This window comes from Vanessa cardui, chromosome 1, assembly GCF_905220365.1.
Source record: "Vanessa cardui chromosome 1, ilVanCard2.1, whole genome shotgun sequence".
Taxonomy (NCBI): Eukaryota; Metazoa; Arthropoda; class Insecta; order Lepidoptera; family Nymphalidae; genus Vanessa; species Vanessa cardui.
In genome coordinates this window covers 16038199-16060310 of record NC_061123.1, presented here as the reverse complement: position 1 = coordinate 16060310, position 22112 = coordinate 16038199, and the positions used below count along the sequence as shown (strand labels likewise).

At 35.1% G+C, this 22112-nt stretch overlaps 1 protein-coding gene across 1 annotated transcript; it reads right to left on the bottom strand.

The window, feature by feature from the left end:
* Nucleotides 1-4041: 4041 nt before the first annotated feature.
* On the bottom strand, nucleotides 4042-9164 carry LOC124543842 (phospholipid scramblase 3-like). Its single transcript, XM_047122166.1, has 5 exons — nucleotides 9137-9164; nucleotides 7956-8170; nucleotides 5581-5772; nucleotides 4845-5003; nucleotides 4042-4172 (listed from the first exon to the last, which is right to left on the bottom strand). The coding sequence occupies exons 1-5, from the start codon at nucleotides 9162-9164 to the stop codon at nucleotides 4149-4151; spliced, it is 618 nt and encodes a 205-aa protein (XP_046978122.1). The 3' UTR covers nucleotides 4042-4148.
* Nucleotides 9165-22112: the final 12948 nt, after the last annotated feature.

Genomic DNA, 22112 nt, shown 5'->3' with positions numbered 1-22112 from the left:
GAAGTAAGTTAATTATGCTAATAGCTTAGTTTCTCACTCTGAATGTTTTCCTGGATGAAATATCGCTCCAAATTGAAATATTGTTTTTTACTGAACAACGAACATTGATTTTTAAATCGATGATTTTTTTTACTTCGCTTACGTAACGAACTACATGCTTGAAAATTGTCTTAGTTACGATATACAGCTCTTTATTGCACATATGATCACGCAATGAGATAACTTAAAATCTAAATATATTCGACTTAAGTAGGCTTTTACAAGCACTTTTATATCATCATTTTACAAGATTAACTTTCATATCGAGCTACCACTGGTTCGGAATATTGAATCAACCGAGAACAACCAACAAGGAATTTACTTTACTTAGCAGTTCTTACTCATCATCATCATCATCATCATCAGCCCGTTTTTGTCCACTGCTGGACATAGGCCTCTCTCAGTGCACGCCACTGTGGTCTTTCTCCGGCTACTCGCATCCAGCTCCTGCCTGCCGCCTTGCGTATATCGTCACTCCACCGTGCCTGAGGACGTCCTACACTACGTTTGCCGAGACGCGGTCTCCACTCTAGAACACGTTTTCCCCAACGGTTGTCGGTTCTACGACAAATATGACCAGCCCACTGCCACTTCAACTTACTAATCCGGTGGGCTATGTCGATGACTTTGGTTCTTTGACGGATCACCTCATTTCTGATGCGATCCCTCAAAGAAACGCCGTTCTTACTCATTTTCAATAAAAACAAAATCTAATCAGATCTAAATTCGATGAGCAAAATAATCTTTACCTCTATATATAATATTATAAATGTGAAAGTTACTCTGTTTGTCTGTTTGTGTCGCTCTTTCACTACCAAACCACTTAACCGAATTTGATGCTACTTCTTTTGTCTAATAAATGAAAATTAACCACTAAAACGCGATCGAAGCCACGTACTAGTAATAATATGTCTAAAAAGTATTTTACTTGAATTTTATTTGACTTATTTATATTATGAAATATATAAACACTATTTGTGGTTCACCCGAAGATTAATTTAACGCTTCTCATGAAACTGGCTCAGTCTTCGCGTCGATACTAAACAAGGTTCAAACAACCGAGTAGTTAGTAGAGCTCTTCTAATTTTGAGATGTCAGTATAATAGTACGATTTGTTTTCGTTACGATTATTTTATGATGTAGGCAAATCTCCTCTTAGGATATCAATAGAGATCTACTGATAACCCGCCCCGGCTTCGCACGGCTGCAATGCTGATACTAAATGGTTTGAATATAACTACAGAATTTATTTATTTACGACATCACATTAGCAACTTCTAAAATTGCGTTGTCCATGTATTATATATAAAAACCTTCCTCTCGAATTACTCTATCTATTAAAAAAGGCATCAAAATCCGTTGCGTAATTTTAAAAATCTCATACATAGGGGCAGCGACTTTGTTTTATACTGTAATGATGAGCGAGGGTAATCGACTACAACTAGGTAACTTATACCGTCAACAATTTTTAGTCTCAATAATACAAACTACACTTTAACTTTCCCCTTATAAGCAATAAAAGATTAAATTGTCTGACTTTAATATTTGTAAAATTCATGAGCACAGCTGTTCGAGAGGGTACAGCCTCTAAAAACTGATGCCCCCAATAATCCTAAATCCTTCTTTATACTTCATTAGGATAAAATATTGCATTTATTTCGATCTAACCCTGATCTGTCCGAGAATTAATTAAGAGAAAAATACAATAACTACTCATTGAAACAACCCCGAATTCGAACACCGAACCCACGACCAGAAGCCGCACTTACACGCCACTGGACTAACGGCACAGTTCAACTGCCAAACAGATTATATATTAAAAATGTTTGTAACTTGATGTCATCATTTCGGTAGATGATTTTCCAAAAGAGAATCTAATATCGTAATGTTTCTTTAGACAATACATTACTCCGAACCTATTTTCCTCCGCCAGCTTTCATTTCCAGGAGTCATTTCCCGTTTGTAGAGAGTCGTCCAAATCACTCGAATTAATGTAATTATATTGTTTTTAAGTAATTATTCGCAGAGTCTTCGAGTTAATCATTCGGCGCAAAGTGTTTTAATTAAAGGACGAATTATATCGTCCTACGGTAGCGCTTACTGTTACACAGAAATACAAGAAATACACATTTACATTATAATCTAATTCATTGTGAAAAACTACTGTATCACACTTGTAATGTCAACTTATCATAATTTCTTGTTGGACGTTGAAATACTTCGATATTTTGTGTATATTTTGCGATATAGATTATTATGTCAAAAATTAAATACATCATTGTCGTTGAGTTCTCTATTTAATGGTGCTAAAAATATGAGGGGTTTCCGTTGGAAATTTTAGGTATAAAGTACCCTTCCTCGGGATTCAAACTTAGTTCGTCCTCCATGAAATTCAGTTCAGTGGTTAAGCCGTGACAAACGTACAGTCAGACGGTCAAAAGTGATGTCTTTGCATACAAGAAGTCCCCGTCACTGTATATGTTTTATAGATAGCTCGAAAGTATATTATTCAGAATGACCTTTAGGTACTACTCGTGTAATCTGAAGACTTAAAATATACCATCCCAAAATAAAATCTTGAATCCGATGAAGTTTTGTACCCAGGAGGTTTGCTCGACTAAAATAAATTAATAAGTTATTTGTACATAGTTAATCGAATCTCATGTCATGTACACTTTAAGCAAGAAATATTTACAAAGCGGTGACAGACGAATTACTATAATTTTTCATTTCAGAAACGAAAGCACTTTAAGCGACGTCGAATCTAATAAGGCGATTGAATTCACCGTGCGAAACAAAAATCGCTCTCATTTGCGACGCTTCCGCAAAAAAAAGTTTATTATCTTGTTAATTCCAGCTCCAATAAATCTTGAAGGCCTGCGGAAACAGAGCGCCTTCGAAATAAATTAATTACAAGTGTACACGCGGCGTGTTTTATAGCTGCTCGGAACACCTCCTCAGACAGCCTACCTGCATAGCGGAGGGCTGTTTCAAAAACCTTTATTATTTACAACTCAGCGAACTCGTCACTATTACACGAGTAATCATGGGCATAAGGCCCATGATTACTCGTGTAATAGTTCCCAAATTTTCCTCTTTGCATATTATTATGTGAAAAAAAGAATTACAAACGTATTCTAACGCCAAACGGCAATACTAAGTATAATTGTATTCCGGTTTGAAGGTTGAGCGCACAGACACAAGAGACATAATATTTTCGAGGTTGGCAGCGCTTTGGCAACGTAAGAAAATCTTAAAATTTTTTACAGCGTCAGTCCACCTACATTTTTTCCGAAAAAAAAAGAGAAATAAAAAAGAACTTCGAAGCCAAATTCCATGAAGCAAAGTTGTCGGCCAAGATTGTCTTATAATGTTATATAAAATTAAAGGAATATTAAAATATTTTTATAAATTAAATGCAAAAATTCTTCAGACAAAAATAATTATTCAGAGAAGTTGTGCGGATTCTTCTAAACTTTTGAAAACAATTAAAACTTTGTTTCTTGTAGACATGCATTAATAGCTGCAGTTTGTAACTACGAAACCTTTTAGATTAAATTTCTAGTAAATCTTTCAGAGTTAATATTGAGAGTAATATGAAGTTGGTCTAATAGATAAATGGTAAAAATCCCAAGCACCGAATTCTTCAAATTAATTATTCCAACACATTATGTTTTATGTAACCTACAATAAGTAAAAATAGTTTTAGGCAAACAATACTAAAACAAAACTTGATAATTTAATTAAGCTTATAATAAATAATGCGTGCTTAACACATTATTTGGCACGATTGAGATATAAAACATTACATTGTAACAGTATATTTTTTTCTTAACTGCCTGCCATCTATTAGTACATTAGGAAACTACGAAATAAAGTGAAGTCTAAAGATTATTTGCTATTGAACAATAGATGGCGCTGTATAGAAAAATATAACGTTTTACAAAAATATTTTAAAAAACGTACGCAGACACAGTATTAAGGGATGAAAAGAAACCAAAATAAATTAAATAAGTTTATTTAAAACAGCGTACTTATCAACCAGGAAAATTAATTTATTTTGTTTGACTCTGTTCATCGCCGAAAGTTCATTCGCATTCACCGTGTCTTCAATTTTCATAGAACAAGAAATCCTGAAAATGAAATGGTTATTTTAATATTAGATAACTCCTTACCTAATATTGGATATCGTTTACCCTTTTCACACGCATATAAATAACGATAAGTAACTAAGGTGACACTTTTTCCAAAACATGCATATCTCTATTTGATTATTGCCATCTATTGAGGATAATGAAAACCTCGGGTAATTTCAAAGACAATTATTTTTATTGAAGGAACTCCGCCACATCGCGGCTTAAAATAGATCTCTATAAATAATTATCCTGTCAAACTATAAATAATCAGCGAGGAAGTCACAACAGGTAGTCTAAATATTTATTTTTTTATATATTAAATTTTTTTTATGTTCGTATATTATACGTAGACGGATAAATGGAATTTTCGTGGTGGTGACTACCACCGCCTAACTTTAGCTCATTAAGAAATATTAAACCTTCCACCACCAACCTTGGGAGCTATGGTTTTATGTCCCTTGGCTTTATACAAACCAGTCTAATAATCAACCTTAGCAATACTTAGTGTTGCTTAATTCCAGCTCGAAAAGCACAAGGAACAACATATTAGATCCCAAGTTGATGCCCTGGTGAGGGTGACCACTTAGCATGAGGTGAACCATTGGCCATTTCACTTGGCGTCTATATGAATGCTCGTTGCTTGTATGTAGATAAGTGATTGGTACTCACAATGAGGAAGCAAGTGCTGATGATGGCAGCTTTGTAGCGCACGTCCAGGTCTAACGGGAAGCGGATGGCAAAGCTGTCCCGGTCGGCGGCGGGTGCGCGGGTGAGCCCGCTCCAGCGCTTACCGATGTCGCCGATACGTTTCTTGTCGGTGGAATATAACTGGAAGTTTAAATCGTATATTGTAGTCATTTGGACTCATTCGCAAATCGTAACCATTTTGAGAAACTAAGCAAATCGTAGGAGTAGATTTTATATTGGAATTATTAACTTCCAACACTAATCAGCAATACCAATTACATAATATACCTTATAACTTTATACTACATGATGCAAAATAAAAATAAGAGGCGCAAAAATTTTAAAAAGAAAGCTTTTAAGCTTATGGTAATAATAAAGGATTTATGCTTAAATTAATTCATGAAATCATTGAAGGTTATGGCGTTTGTGACGTTTTTGCAGATAAGTTGTTAACGATTAACGCGTACCTACGTAACTATTGACCTTCTGTCGGATATTATAAATATTTTATATTTATATAAATTTAATTCCAATGTTGGACACATCGGTGGTTCCCACAAACCAACCTTTTGTTGTTTACATAAAGCCCTTTAAATTTTCAACAGCTTTATATACCTACATAGGTAAATGTTTATATTAAATATATTTAATTAAAGGCTCAGAAAATAGTTATAATTCAACATAATAACTAGTAAATCATAAAACGTGATTTAGTCACCTCAAAGTTGCATTCAGATGATATGGACACCGGGCCCTTGACCCTCACTACTGGGTGGTCGTTGACATCGTTGATAGACAGCACCGGCTTGAAGAAGGTCACCTCTTTCCTCACGATAGCAGCAGCCTGCCCGCACAGCGCCACGTCCATTTTGTCTGGACCGACAGTGTACGGCCGGCGAATTTTTATCACCTACAACAACAACAATAGTCTGTAAATTTCGCACAGCTGACATAAGGCCTCCTCTCCCCGTTTTGAGGAGAAGGAAGTTTTTATCACCTGCAAATATTCAATATTGAGAATAATCTGATATTACACGTTGAAGACATTAGAAAATTCAAATTTTTATTAAAACTTTTACCTTAAGCTTTCTTTTTATCTATTTAAAAATATATTATTATAGGTACTATGTTATAATAGCGTCACAATTCACAACTATGTTCAATTATAAAACATTTGTGTAAAACTTATTTAGAATTTAGACAAATTGTTTAGTCCTTCATACGATGTAATTGAGTTAAATGAAGGGTTGTTTAAATGAATTTATTAAAACATAAAGTATAATTTAATCTTCATCATTTTATGACATTTAATTTAAAAGTGTAACGTTATTTTATGGGTTCCATGAATGGGTTCTGGTTGGTTAACATTCATTCGATATCTATTCTACATTTAAAGGATATGAGAGCCAATGTAACATACATACATTACATCATTACCATCGTTTGGTGGCGCATTGGCAATGTTGCGGATAATTTGATAGGGTCGTAGATGGTAGGTTGACTTGTTGCAGTACTGGTAAGCACTTATCATCGGGTAGCCTAATTAAATTTAAAAACTAATATTATTCAGTTAAACATGTCATATAAAGTAAATTAGCAATTTTAAAGATATACTTTGAACTGTAAAGTGTCAAAAGTGGTTTTATTTTAATCATATTATATACGTACTTCAATATCCGGTTCAAACCCTTTCCGGTACTTAAGTGCTATGTAATTTCACCCGCTAAACGTTTCGCTTAGCGAGAATTTCTATTGTGTTCTGTGTTATTTCGTCGGGATATATGAAATGAAATACAATGTGAATGTCAGTTTGTCGTCTTGTTACCTCATCACGTCTTAACCACTGAATCGATACTTATGTGGTTTAGTTAAAATATACCCTGCGACGGAGTTATGGAAATATGCAAATCAATTATAGCTTTAAGAGGACATCTATCAATCTATTTCATGAAAGCTTCATGAAAATTCAAACAGAATGTAATACAAAAGTGCTTGCTTTTTTTGGACTAGAAAACTTCTTTGGCATGCGTTAGTATGAAAACAAATAAACTTAATATTTTTCAGGCGAAACCCTCAATAGTTCACCTCCTTATCAAAATACTGTAATATCCCTGAAGTTATCGGGGTAATCATAAGGTCAAGGGTCAGTGTTGCGTGCCTTTTCGTATTAGCTGTTATATTTATGACCACATTTATGATTACTGCTCACATTATACGCTATACATTTCGGTTATAACACCCTGATAATCTAAGTCAGTAATTATTATTTTTAGAACTATACTGCGCAGTTATATAAATTCATATCAATTGGATTTTAAAATGATTTAAGTGAAATTTCGTAAATTATTAAATATTATACTTAATATGTGTTTTATACATTGTGATGATTTAGGACTATTTAGAATCAACGTAAGTAACCTGTAAACTTTATTATATGGTAGTATTCTAAGATACCATAGTGTTGCTATAGCTTTGTGCCTGCTTGGGTAGGTACCACCCACTCATCAGTTATTCTACCGCCAAATAAGAGTACTCAGTATTGTTGTGTTCCGGTTTGAAGGGTGAGTGAACCAGTGTAATTACAGGCACAAAGGACATAAATGTATTAACACATTCTTTAGTGTCTCATACTTTAGTGGCTAGCTGACATAACCGCAATATACGTGAAAAATCGGGATGATCCAATACAAAAAAAAATCTAAATAAATGCTAAAAAGTACATAAAGTCGATAGTGATGTACTTGAGCACTTTCCGATTGTTTCGGATTTCCTATCCCAACGAGTTATGAGACTTATGTAGAGTTTATAGTCCGTACATGTTAATCAATGATTGCGGGTTCAAGCCCAGACAAGCCCTGAATTTTCAGACGCCTAATTTGTGTAAGTATAATTAAGAGAAACCTGCGTATGTCTAATTTCAACGAATTTCTGCCACATGTGAATCCACCAACAAACATTGTACCAGCGTGGTGGAGTGTGCTGGGCAATTAATATACTGTTAGAATCTAATATATCCTGAGGAACTTAGCAGTAGCTGGTTAGTGCCTCTTGAGAGAAAACGGTTACCAAAATCGATATAGTTAATAGACTTACCTCTTTATCATTGGTGTCAAATACATCGATTTCAAACGCTCTGCTCTTGCCGACCAGCACTCGGTTCAAAATTCCCGAGTCCTCCTTAGCGTACAGCAGAACAGCGCCCTCCGCGGTCAGCACCACATACTTGTTGTTGACGTAGGATCCAGACTGTTCTCTTATCAACACGCGATCCAGAGTCTTCAGCAATTCGATACCTGAAAACCAGAAAATATAATTTAATTACATATTAGACCAATTTTCTTCAGTCTTAATAATATCTCGTGATCATTGATGAAGTAAAACCCAGATTCAAATTGGCAGCAGCGTGACGCAATACCCTTCGAACCTTCTACACAACAATAAAAAAGATTTCTTCTATCGAAAATAAATCTATATAAATATTGTAACTTTGTCTGTCTGTCGCTTTTTCATGTCCAAACCGTTGAATCAAATTTGATGAAATTTGGTATGAAGCAAACTTGAACTCCAAGAATGGACTTAGGCTGCTTTTATTGCCTGCCATGTGACAACCTAAAAACTAAAACGCGATCGAAGCCACGGGCGACTACTAGTTGTAATAAAGTAACTAAATAAAAATTGCATTTAAATTAATTCAAATTCAACAAGTAAACAATTAAAAGCAAAGTTTTACAAACAAACGCATAAACTTCACTAACTAAAACCAGAGCAAGTTTATTCGTGTTCTGGCAGTGGAATAGCGTGTTGAAAACTTGTATCACTTCAGTTCTTCGTTTCAAAGTTATTATGTAACTGAAAAACAAACAGGCAATCATCTGAGCACGGGAGCGGTGATGCGGGTGGGCCACTCCGCGATTTGTTGCCATAAATCCAAGCTAAATATATGAACGTTCTTACAAACTATGCAGCTGAATAAATTGACTCATAAATTCTTCTTCATGATCTGATTTTTCGTGAATAGAAATACAGGTGTTAAAAATACGCCGTATTGAAAATATCGCTTTAAAATAGACAACTTGTTATTTTTGAAATCGTTTAAAAATAATTTAGTAACATAAATAGAATACTTTTCATGCCTTACACCTACCTACCTTTCCAAATTATTTCATACAATGAAATCGCTTAGCTAAGAAATTAGTCACTATTTATCGTATATATATATATATATCTAAAATATCTTATTAAAACATTAATAAAGTGCAAAGGAGTATCCTTACCAGTAGCAGGTATATTGCTGGCATCCATCTTGTATTCCCGATGTTTTATTTATTTTGATATTTTATTACTGATCTTACACAATTTCTTCATTAAATAACAAATTATTTGCTTTCAAAATACATTATTACTATATAGTAATTTTAATAATTAAAAAAAAAAATTTTAAACAAGTTTATATCTAGTATAAATGAATCCATCCGCGCTAAAAGGGTGACATAAGGTTAAAAAAAAAATAAAGTGAACTTATATAAGGCTGTAACTTTTTAAGGGATGAATGGTTGAATTTGTATTTCATAAAAAATACCTTTTATCAATTATCAAATTAGGGGACAAACTCATGCATTTGTTTCAAAATTATAAATATATATAAGAGAAGGAAAATATGTTTTAAATTATTAAATATGATTATAAATCATTCGTAACCGTAAAAAAACTTGACCTCCTAAGAATAAAATTGCGTGCAATAGTTATTATAACTGAGCTGACCATAGGTTTCAACCGACATTTATAATTGTACAGTTTCACACGGAAGAATTAAGGGTTCATTAGACTGAAATGCTTCTGATTAATGTGTTACTTATTTTGATAAGCATATTGCTGTGTGACGTGACAAATAAAATGGAAGTCACCGTATATTTTTCGCTTTTTAACATTAATTATTTCAATGACGCTTAAAGTAAAGTAACAGCGTGTAAATTTCATACTGCTGGGCTATTGGCCTCTTCTCCCATTAAGGAGAAGACTTGGAACATATTCCACCACGCTGTTCCAATGTGGGTTGGTGGAATGCACATGTGGCAGAATTTCAATGAAATTAGACACATGCAGGTTTCCTCACAATGTTTTCCTTCACCGCCAAGCACGAGATGAATTATAAACAAAATTAAGCACATATATATATAGTGGTGCAATCATCGGTTAAGACGCACGTGTTCTAACCACTGGGCCATCTCTGCTCCATCGATTAAAAAAAAAGTGAAAAATAAATGTATATATTTTGGACTTTTTGTAAAGAGTTTTAAGGCTTGGCAAGTCAAGTTCCATCCGCTCATCAGATACTCGAACGCCAAACAGCAATACTTAGTACTCCCAATGGTGGTGGTGCATAGGCGATGTAAGGAATTGTGAACCTTTCTTAACGTCCTAATGTCCTATGGATATATCTATGGGACAGTGGTGACAATTTGCCAACGATGGGCCCGTTTGCGAGTTCACCTACGGGTGTTATAAACAAATACAATAGGGAACAAACAGACACGAATTGAGTAACTTTTATATTATACAAAGATATAATTTATTAAATATCCTTTAGTACGATTTGTCACAGTTTGCTGAATTTGTAATAAGCCATTGATCTCCGCCCTTATTGCAGAGAAAATGGTTAGGGACAGAAAAACGCCAGATTAATTGCAAGTGACTTGGAACAAAGCTTATTAAACAGACAATTAAATAGAAGATTGTTGGTCTTAATAAGTTATATTTTATCAGACGTGCTCTAAAATGCAGTAGGTATCTGCTCAATCATTATTCGATTTGTTTAAATAATTACACCCTTTTCATACAAGGCAGAATTACTTTAGAATTACACACATGCAGATCTGCCTGGGTTTTGAACATAAATTAGTTAAGATGCATGTGTTCTAACAACTGGACTTTCTCAGCTCAAATTCTCCCACACGTGTATACACCAACTCGCACCAAATCCCAATTCTATGTCGCAATAAACCCGAAACTCTTCTCCTCAAAAGCACTAAAGGCATAAAATGAGATCGTAATTTATAACAGTAGCGCACAGTATAATTACTAGTAGCTATTCTTTTAAATATTGTTGTCATAACAAAACATAACGTAATTATTAAATTTTTAAAAGTTAATGTTACATAGAAAATAATTAACAAATACGTGTGCGTCTCAGAACGAATGACAGACCTGATAACTTAAACGAATCTAAGTTGAACTATTAAATATTGAAATTGATATTGACAAATGTAACTAAAAAAAGCTTAGGTCATTACTTAAATGTTTATTAATGTTAATGTATTATAGGTTATTTTTGATACAAAATATTTTAATTTACTTACACAAGAATTGTAACTAAGAAAGTGTAAGAGAAAGAGAAGCCAGACTGCCCTAACGCGTTACGTAACGAAGCGGAAGAAGTTATCACCATAAAAAAGTACCTGGAATGTACCTCAATGAGTATAGCTTTAATCGGTCAAGTTTTTTTCAAATGACCTGGTGATTATAACATCGTGGTTGTATATATAATAACCTTTTTTTGTTAAAACGGTTGAAAATGCTTCTCAAGCCTAAGATAATAGAAAACAAATATTTGACTATGTACAACCTACCCATCGATTATTGGTCAAACATGATTCAACAACAACAACAACAACAACAACAGCCTGTAAATTCCCACTGCTGGGAAAAGGCTTAAGGCCTCCTCTCACTTTGAGGAGAAGGTTTGGAACATATTCCACCACGCTATTCCAATGCGGGTTGATGGTATGCACATGTGGCTGAATTTCGATGAAATTTGTCACATGCAGATTTCCTCACGATGTTTTCCTTCACCGCTGAGCACGAGATGAATTATAAAGAAAAATTAAGCACATGAAACAGCGGTGCTTGCCTGAGTTTGAACCCGCAATCATCGGTTAAGATGCAGGCGTTCTAACCACTGGGCCATCTCGACTCAACATGATTCACCTATCATTTATTGCTGTTTAAGTTCAAAGGGCGAGTGAGCCAATTTAACAACAGACACGACATATTTACATATTTACTGTAAGTACCTAACATTAGGGCCTCAAATATGTCGAAATATGAATTAAGAAAAAATAGTTATAATAATAAATATGAGACAACATCACATACATTACTCTGATCCCAATGTAAGTAGCTGAAGCACTTGTGTTATGTAAAATCAGAAGTAACTACGGTACCACAAACACCCAGACCCAAGACAAAATAGAAAACTAATTGTAATCTACATCGACTCGACCGGGAATCGAACCCGGGACCTCAGAGTGGCGTACCCATGAAAACCGGTGTACACACCACTCGACCATGGAGGTCGTCGTTACTGTACAAATCATGACTCGTTGGATCGCAATCCCAATAATCTGGACCTAAAACCCTTATGTACTGGACGTGAAAATTGCCAGCCTACGTGAAATGAAATAAAAAAACCGTTAGAAGTAATAAAATTATCTATCAAATAAACAGCGCGAGCGGAGTTGTATGGTATGAACATCGAAGTAGTTTTTGAATAAATAATCATTGTATATTTAGTTGAACGTAATAAACATGCAATCGTAAGGTGTCTGTTTATTATTGCAGCGTCGTTATAATAATCACTGAATCGTTTTGTAAATATTTTACTTAAAAAGAAGTAGAATTAGTATACAACGATTATGTTTGAATTCACTATATATTATGAAACAAAGCCCCCACCGCGTCTTTCTGTCTGTATATTCGTGATAAACTCTAAAACTACTCAATGGATTTTCATGCTGTTTTCACTAATACACAGAGTAATTCATAAGGAAGGTTTAGGGTCGAGATGGCCCAGTGGTTAGAACGCGTGCATCATGAAACATCGTGAGGAAACCTGCATGTGACAAATTTCATACAGCGTGGTGGAATATGTTCCAAATCTTTTCTTCAAAGGGAGAGGAGGCCTTTAACCAAGCAGTGGGAATTTACAAGCTGTTGTTGTTGTTTGTTTGTTGTTGTTGTAAATTAGGTTGAAATAGAACGACAATTGTTAAACATGTCGAAAAAAAAAACAACAAAAATATATGCATAAACGATAAAAAAACGTTATTTTCTAAGCATTCTATCAATTCTATTATTGATATAAGATATAAGATAATATTTAATAACCAAGGAATAATAGTATAAGATGAACTGACAGGTGGCAATATGTGATTAAATGCGAAATACGGAGATTCGGGAGCTTTAACACACTTAGCTCTTCGTATAGCACTGTATTGTGATTGTCAATAATAAAAAAATGTTTTACCTACATAATCATTTACATATTAATAAATAAAACGATTAAGAGTACTTTCAGCAATATTCTTGCAGTATTAACCTGTCAATATAACCGTTTTGAAGTCGATTAAAAATATAACATCTGAGAATGTGACATTTTATTCCTTATAAAATAGCAACAATAATTTATAATTTCCAACTTTCGGCTCCTAAAACCAAACCCTAAGGATAAAATCTGTGTGACAACCTAGGCCGGAATATTAATTTTAATAATTTAATAATATCTAGATTAGAATTACTCAGTACAACAGTACGACATTAAAATAATTTGCATTTAATTTCTAGGAATATGATGATCATCAAGTTAAGATTATGCTTTATAACGACTAACCTAACTTACAGTAAATTAGGACAAAATGAAAGTAAGAAAAAAATAGAGATGAATATAGAAACAGAAAAAAACATATTATAACGTTATCTCGTATATACTAATTTATTCATACAAACTTTTTCATTTTTTGTTAGCTATGTTTTAATATTAAGGATTTGCCAAATATGCTTTATCATGAAGCTTAATGTGCATAACTTACGTTTATACCAGCTGATATAAACGGATAATGCTAAAACGTAAGCTATGCACTTAAGAAATAGCAATTAGATTTTACAAAATTACTGTACGTTTGAAAAATTTGTAACCGGTATTTGTAAAACAAAAACTATTTCACTATACGGAACACCAGAACTATTTAACTATGTTGCTAGCAACATATATACTTTGTTTTATAAATTATTTATCGACGAGAGTATAGAATATCCTGTATTATCGGTCGCAGGTCTATCCCACCCTCGCGGTCCGCGCTCCGTTTGATACTGAAGTGATATAACTCTTTGGTACGGTCAGCTAAAAACTCAATGCTATTAGCGTTCTTATCGAAATAATTTAGTTACGTTATTTTAAAAAGTTTACGTTACAGACTTATCTCAAGCGTTTATTTGAAGCAAGTGTGTGTGAGTCAAGAGTCATAACTCTCTTGAAGAGGTCTGCTACGCCATAAACGCACTGCACTGTAAAGCTACTACCACATCATCAGATGGTAAAATTCAGCAAATGTTTTAATATGTAAACAACTATATTTTTTTAATATTTAATTTTATATCTAACATTGCACGATACTACTTAAACTACAAAAAACAGTATTTGTTACTTTTATCAATTGTTATTGTAGTCGTATGTTGAGACTGCCAGATTTACACATATCTCATCCCAAAGCGGGTAATAATGTACATTACGAAGACATGATAATTTCATATGAATAAGATAAATTATTATAAATAATAATTAAATTCGTTTACATTGCCGAAAATCTAAATTTCCAACGAGGCGATGCGTACCGTACCCACGACATTGTGTACACAAGCTCGGGGGCTGGAAGGGGTATTTGCGACGCCATAAAAGTATAGCACTTATGCCCCGCCCTTATTAGCGTTGATTTTAAAATTCTTAGTACGAATATATTATTAATCAATATGGTTATACTTTATTATATATACATTATACAAATATTATTTATAATACTTTTATGGCTCACGTGAGCGAAAAAAACAAGCCAAAAAATCAGTAGTTATTTCAATCAATAAAATATTAAATAATACAGGAAGGTTAATACTTCTATAAAATTAAGAAAGCTCTTAGTCGGGTTCACTTACATGCTGGTACTTCACTGGAGTGATTCCAATCACTTATTAGTTAAATACCACCGAAAAGCAATATACTCATTGAGGTCGCCACGCAGGAGCATCGGTAGGCACGGTGGGCTTCCCTTCGAAGCCCATAACAAAACCCTGGAGCTACGCTACTATGAATACACTGTGAATTATTATGTTCTAACTTAAATAGAAATAGAAATCGAAATAACATTATTTATCACAACTATTAATTTTCTGTGGTAGTGACCACAGAAAATATATTTAAAAAGGGATACACTATTCTGCGAAAAATTCGCAATAGCATCCTGGCTCCGAGAACTTTACAGTGGTTAACTCCCATACCTCGAATAACATTTAAAGCAGTTGTCCTGCGTCTGGAATCTGATCATGTAATACGTGATACTTTCTACGTTCTACGAAGAGACTGATTTTAAGGGTGCCCGAACATAAGTCTATTTTTTATAAAAAAATCGTTTACAATTCAGGATATTACGCTCTGGAACAACCTCTCTTTTTTCTGTTTTTTATTTTGTTTATTAATTTATTTTTTCGTTATGTTTGAAGACATCGTTTATATTTTTACTCATTGTATTTAGATTTATATGTATATTTATTTATTTTATATGTATTGACAATATAATTTATTAATGGATATATAATTTGTGTATTCTATATCTATATTTATTTCATAGTTTTAATAATAGACTCATATTATTTTATTTATTAGTACAGCTCCACCCACCTTATATTCTATGACCTATCCTACACCTGTTGGTTGCCTGGGAGATATCGCTATGTAGCGATAATCCTCCAAAATTGTACGCCTGTTTGGTGTACAATAAAATAATAAACTAAACTAAACTACTTCTGATTATGTCGGATTTGACATCGCTTCGGCCATCACTTGTGTTTACGTACACATTAAAACTAAGCTATATCCTGCGCCGATGGTTATAGTCTACATAGTAAAATGCCGCTGATGTCATAAATGGTCAGGCGGACATCAGTGCCTTTAAATAGGTAATAATCTTTGGACTTTACTGTTGATCCATTTGCTTGTCTATTCATCAACACATTATACAGAGTACACATCAATCTCCCTATCTGTAAACCTCAATCTTTTCAAACGTACATATTTTTAAAAGTAACACACGATAATTCCAATCATACGATGTTTTATTTAGACATCGGGAAGCGCAATACAATATCGCTAATTCACAGAGCTCTTTAGCTCTTGAACAGCGAGCGCTGGAAATGGTTTCATTCAATTATCCAGATTACTTTTATGAAATTATGTATTGGTGTGCGGGCGTGAATGATAATAATAAAATTACAAAATCAAAATGCCATGAAATTTTGCCATATTTTTCAATAATAGCCTTCCAGGTCTGATACATATTCCAGCTGATGGTAAGTGATCACCACCGCCCGTAGATATCAGTACCGTAGGAAATATTAACCATTCCTTACGTCGCCCATGTGTGAACTAAGATTTAATTTTATTTAAAACGGGATATTTTCCATGTTTTATTTTTATTTGAAGCTCGATATTTCCACTTTACCTACGAATGTCTTATTCACAACGAAATCCCGTTAACAAGACATTCGTATCCCGTTTTTAATAAGTGTAATAATAAAAATAGCCATGTTAATTTAAAATCTTATGTGAACTAAGATGTGTGTCCCTTGTCCCCGTGTAACTTCGGGCTCAAACTGAAAAGTACCACCGTAGTGGCCTTACAAAAAACTCTACCATCGTGTATATACATAGATAGATAGATAGATAAAAACTTTATTGCACTCAATATCATATAAAATAACAGTAAATATAACATGATTAGTTACAGAAAATTGAGTGCAAGGGCGGCCTTATCACTAAAAGCGATCTCTTACAGGCAACCCAACAGATGAGGACAACATATTCTGTAAAGAGGGTAGTGCATAATTATATTATGATGCAAACATATACAATGGATATTTGATTTAATATAAAATTACATATAAGGAAAACGTAAAATAAACATACATGCAAATACATATAAATATAAAAAAGGAGAAGTTACGAAGACATATTAGGTTGGGGAAAAAGTCTTTTCGCATATAGTATGTATGAACTTGTAATAAAATTTCTTTGGCTATACCATTTGTATCTGGCTGGTTTTGGTATCATTAAAAAATTTCAAATTCAAATTAGGAATTTGTGTGATTTTCATTTCTTTTTGTTGTTGTTAAAATGAGTGAATCTAAAGAAGAAATTCGATACATTTTAAAATTTTACTATAAAAAAGGTAAAAATGCAACTCAAGCCGCGAAAAAAATTTGTGATGTTTATGGACCTAATGCAGTATCTGTGAGAGTAGCGCAAGTTTGGTTTAAGCGTTTTCAAGCCGGAAATTTTGATATCAAAGATGCATCTCGCTCTGGTCGCCCTGTTACGGACAAAATTGATGCCATTTTTGAAAAAGTGGAGCAAGATCGGCATATTACTAGTTACGATGTAGCTGAAGAACTGGCAATTGACCACAAAACGGTTTTGACTCATTTGAATAAAGCTGGGTACACAAAAAAGCTCGATATATGGGTGCCTCATGAACTCACTGAAAGAAACCTAATGAACCGTGTACTCATTTGTGATTCTTTATTACGACGTAATGAAACCGAACCATTTTTGAAGAAGCTGATAACTGGTGATGAAAAGTGGATCACATATGACAAGAACGTGCGAAAAAGATCGTGGTCAAAGGCCGGTCAAGCTTCACAGACTGTGGCAAAACCCGGATTAACTCGCAACAAGGTAATGCTGTGTGTATGGTGGGATTGGAAGGGCATCATTCATTATGAGCTGTTACCGCCCGGCAGGACCATCGATTCAGAACTGTATTGCGAACAATTGATGAGATTGAAGCAAGAAATTGAGAGAAAGCGGCCAGAATTGATCAACAGAAGGGGTGTGGTTTTTCACCATGACAACGCTAGACCTCACACATCTTTAGCCACTCAACAAAAATTACGAGAGTTTGGCTGGGAGGTATTAATGCATAATGTTGTCTTAAATTTTCGCGATTATTACACATTTAAATAAAACTAATTATAACGGATGAATCGCGTATATTAATTATTTTTAAACATCCCGACGTTTCGAGCACTTTGCAGTGTTCGTGGTCACGGGTAGACTAAGATGACATTTGTCTATTTGAAGAACAAAGGAAATATTATTAACAACTACCGCCAACGATTTCTCAATTGATGTCTTGAGTAACGTTCCGGTTGCACGCAGAAGGCACTAATTGTATCTTTAGGTCTTGCAGTCTGTTGGATTTGGGATTTTAAATTTTTAATAAGTGGATCCCAGGTGTTAGAAAGTCTCCAACCATCTTCTCTATTGAAGTTCGGATGTTTTTGAATTTCAATAGCCTCGCGTATCATTCTAGGAATGAATCTGTGTTCTCTAGCGAGGATCTGTGGTTTATCAAATCGGATAAAATGGTTAGGTTTATCCAGAGCATGTTCACAGACTGCAGACTTTGAAGAACGCCTATTCTTGACATCTCCTATATGTTCCTTGACCCTGGTACCGATGCTTCTCTTTGTTTGGCCTATGTAAGATAAACCACACTCACATTCGAGTTTATATACTCCTGCAGTTTGTAAAGGGATATTACTCTTGATAGGTCTCAAGAACTGGCTCACTTTCTTATGAGGCTTGTAAACGGTTTTAATCGAAGCTCGCTTCAAGATGTTGCCAATCCTGTCTGTAACTCCTTTCACATATGGTAGAAATGCAGGTTGTCGCTCAACTGTGGGTGGCTTGGTACGGCTTCTGCGATGCTGGCGAGGCACGGGCAGCTTGTTCTGGTGGAGTGCAAGCTTGACCTGACGTAGCTCGTCCTCTAGGTGTTCAGCATCGCAGAGATGGTGGGCTCTCTGAAACAAAGATTTGCCAACGGTAGCTAACTGACTAGGGTGGTGGCGCGAGTCACCATTGAGGTATTTGTTGGTGTGTGTGGGTTTCCTATAAACTGTGTGACTTAATGTATTATCAGGATTCTTGATAATAAGGATATCAAGGAAAGCTAAAGAATTATTTGCCTCTAATTCCATAGTAAATTGAATGTTTTTATTTATAGAATTAAGATGTACTAAAAATGCAGATGTCAGATCACTAGGTAATATTGTGAAAGTGTCATCTACGTACCGTTTATAAAACCTAGGTGTTATTGGTCCGGAGCGAAGAGCCCTCTCCTCCAGGTCTTCCATGAATAAATCGGCGACCACGGGGGATACTGGAGAACCCATGGCTACCCCGTCAACTTGTACATAGATTTCATCATTCCACAATAAATAACCTGATGTGAGGCAGTGATGTAACAGCTCTGCATATTCAATAGGCATGTTGTGTGTCTGTAGCTTCCTCTTAACAATTTCGATGCAGTCTTGTATGGGTAAGCATGTAAACAATGACTGGACATCAAAACTAACCATTTTCTCGTTGTTGGTTACCCATACAAGACTGCATCGAAATTGTTAAGAGGAAGCTACAGACACACAACATGCCTATTGAATATGCAGAGCTGTTACATCACTGCCTCACATCAGGTTATTTATTGTGGAATGATGAATTCTATGTACAAGTTGACGGGGTAGCCATGGGTTCTCCAGTATCCCCCGTGGTCGCCGATTTATTCATGGAAGACCTGGAGGAGAGGGCTCTTCGCTCCGGACCAATAACACCTAGGTTTTATAAACGGTACGTAGATGACACTTTCACAATATTACCTAGTGATCTGACATCTGCATTTTTAGTACATCTTAATTCTATAAATAAAAACATTCAATTTACTATGGAATTAGAGGCAAATAATTCTTTAGCTTTCCTTGATATCCTTATTATCAAGAATCCTGATAATACATTAAGTCACACAGTTTATAGGAAACCCACACACACCAACAAATACCTCAATGGTGACTCGCACCACCACCCTAGTCAGTTAGCTACCGTTGGCAAATCTTTGTTTCAGAGAGCCCACCATCTCTGCGATGCTGAACACCTAGAGGACGAGCTACGTCAGGTCAAGCTTGCACTCCACCAGAACAAGCTGCCCGTGCCTCGCCAGCATCGCAGAAGCCGTACCAAGCCACCCACAGTTGAGCGACAACCTGCATTTCTACCATATGTGAAAGGAGTTACAGACAGGATTGGCAACATCTTGAAGCGAGCTTCGATTAAAACCGTTTACAAGCCTCATAAGAAAGTGAGCCAGTTCTTGAGACCTATCAAGAGTAATATCCCTTTACAAACTGCAGGAGTATATAAACTCGAATGTGAGTGTGGTTTATCTTACATAGGCCAAACAAAGAGAAGCATCGGTACCAGGGTCAAGGAACATATAGGAGATGTCAAGAATAGGCGTTCTTCAAAGTCTGCAGTCTGTGAACATGCTCTGGATAAACCTAACCATTTTATCCGATTTGATAAACCACAGATCCTCGCTAGAGAACACAGATTCATTCCTAGAATGATACGCGAGGCTATTGAAATTCAAAAACATCCGAACTTCAATAGAGAAGATGGTTGGAGACTTTCTAACACCTGGGATCCACTTATTAAAAATTTAAAATCCCAAATCCAACAGACTGCAAGACCTAAAGATACAATTAGTGCCTTCTGCGTGCAACCGGAACGTTACTCAAGACATCAATTGAGAAATCGTTGGCGGTAGTTGTTAATAATATTTCCTTTGTTCTTCAAATAGACAAATGTCATCTTAGTCTACCCGTGACCACGAACACTGCAAAGTGCTCGAAACGTCGGGATGTTTAAAAATAATTAATATACGCGATTCATCCGTTATAATTAGTTTTATTTAAAGGTATTAATGCATCCGCCGTATAGTCCTGACCTTGCACCTTCAGATTTTCATCTGTTTCGGTCTCTGCAGAATTCCTTAGGCAGTGTCAGGTTAATATCACGAGAGGACTGCCAAAACCACTTGTCGCAGTTTTTCGATCAGAAGCCCCAAAATTTTTACAGCAATGGGATCATGTCACTACCAACAAGATGGCAAAAAGTTATGGAACAAAATGGCACCTACATACTTTAGTTAAATGTAAATAAACTATAAAAAAAACTTTTTGAATTTTCATATAAAATACGAAGAAACTTTTTCCCCAACCTATTATAATGATGTTTGACTCGACTTTTAAATATATTTAAGGACTGTGACATCCTAATGTCATGTGGGAGCGCATTCCATAATTTAATCGATCTGACAGTAAAAGAATCATTATAACAGTGTGAGTGGCTGAGGCAGCTGTAGTTTGTTGTCCGATAGAGTACGAAGATTGAGATGAAGAGAAGAATTAGAGCCAAGAAAGGAAAAGCGTTCTTTGAGGTAAGTTGGAGTTTGGGGAAAGAAGAGAATAGTGTAAAGGAGAGAAAGGGCGTGCAAATTACGTCTTTGTCTGACTGTCAGCCATCCAAGTCGGGTACGATATTCGGAGATGTGGTCGAACTCTTTCAATCCAAAAATGAACCGTATGCACATGTTTTGCAACCTTTCGAGCTTGTCAAGTAGCTCCTCGGATAGACCTAAGTAGCATACATCTGCGTAGTCTAGGATGGGAAGAATAAGTGCATTCGAAAGAGAAATTTTAGTTTTGATTGGCAACAACTTCTTCCGACTTAGATTTGACACTTGCGCTGCCCAAGAAAATTTGTCATCTAATATAAGACCTAAGTTAGTGACAATGTTATTATTAATCAAAGTTGTACCGTCAAACACTACGGGAGGAACATTAACTTGATTAAGTTTCGCAAGCTGTTTTGGATTGCCAACTATAGCTAACTGTGATTTACTGGCATTTAACGATAAACCATATGACTTGCTCCACTCACTAATCGATTTAAGGTTATTATTTATAAAATCGATAGCATTAGCGATGTTCTCAACAGGAGTCGTTAAATAAACCTGCAAATCATCAGCATAGAGGTGAAAAGAAACAGAAAGATGTTTAGTGACAGAATTTATAATGATTGAGAAAAGGAGAGGGGACAGAACACCACCTTGTGGGACACCCGCCCTGAGATAGCTACAGGAGGAAAACTTACCGTCAACAATAACACGCTGTTGACGATTTGTAAGATAAGACTGAAACCAAGAAACAGCATTGGAAGAGAAATTTAAAGAATCAAGAATAGCTAAGAGAATGTCATGGTCTGTATTAAACAGTATTAAAGGCATTGGAAAAATCAAGAAGAGCTATAATAGT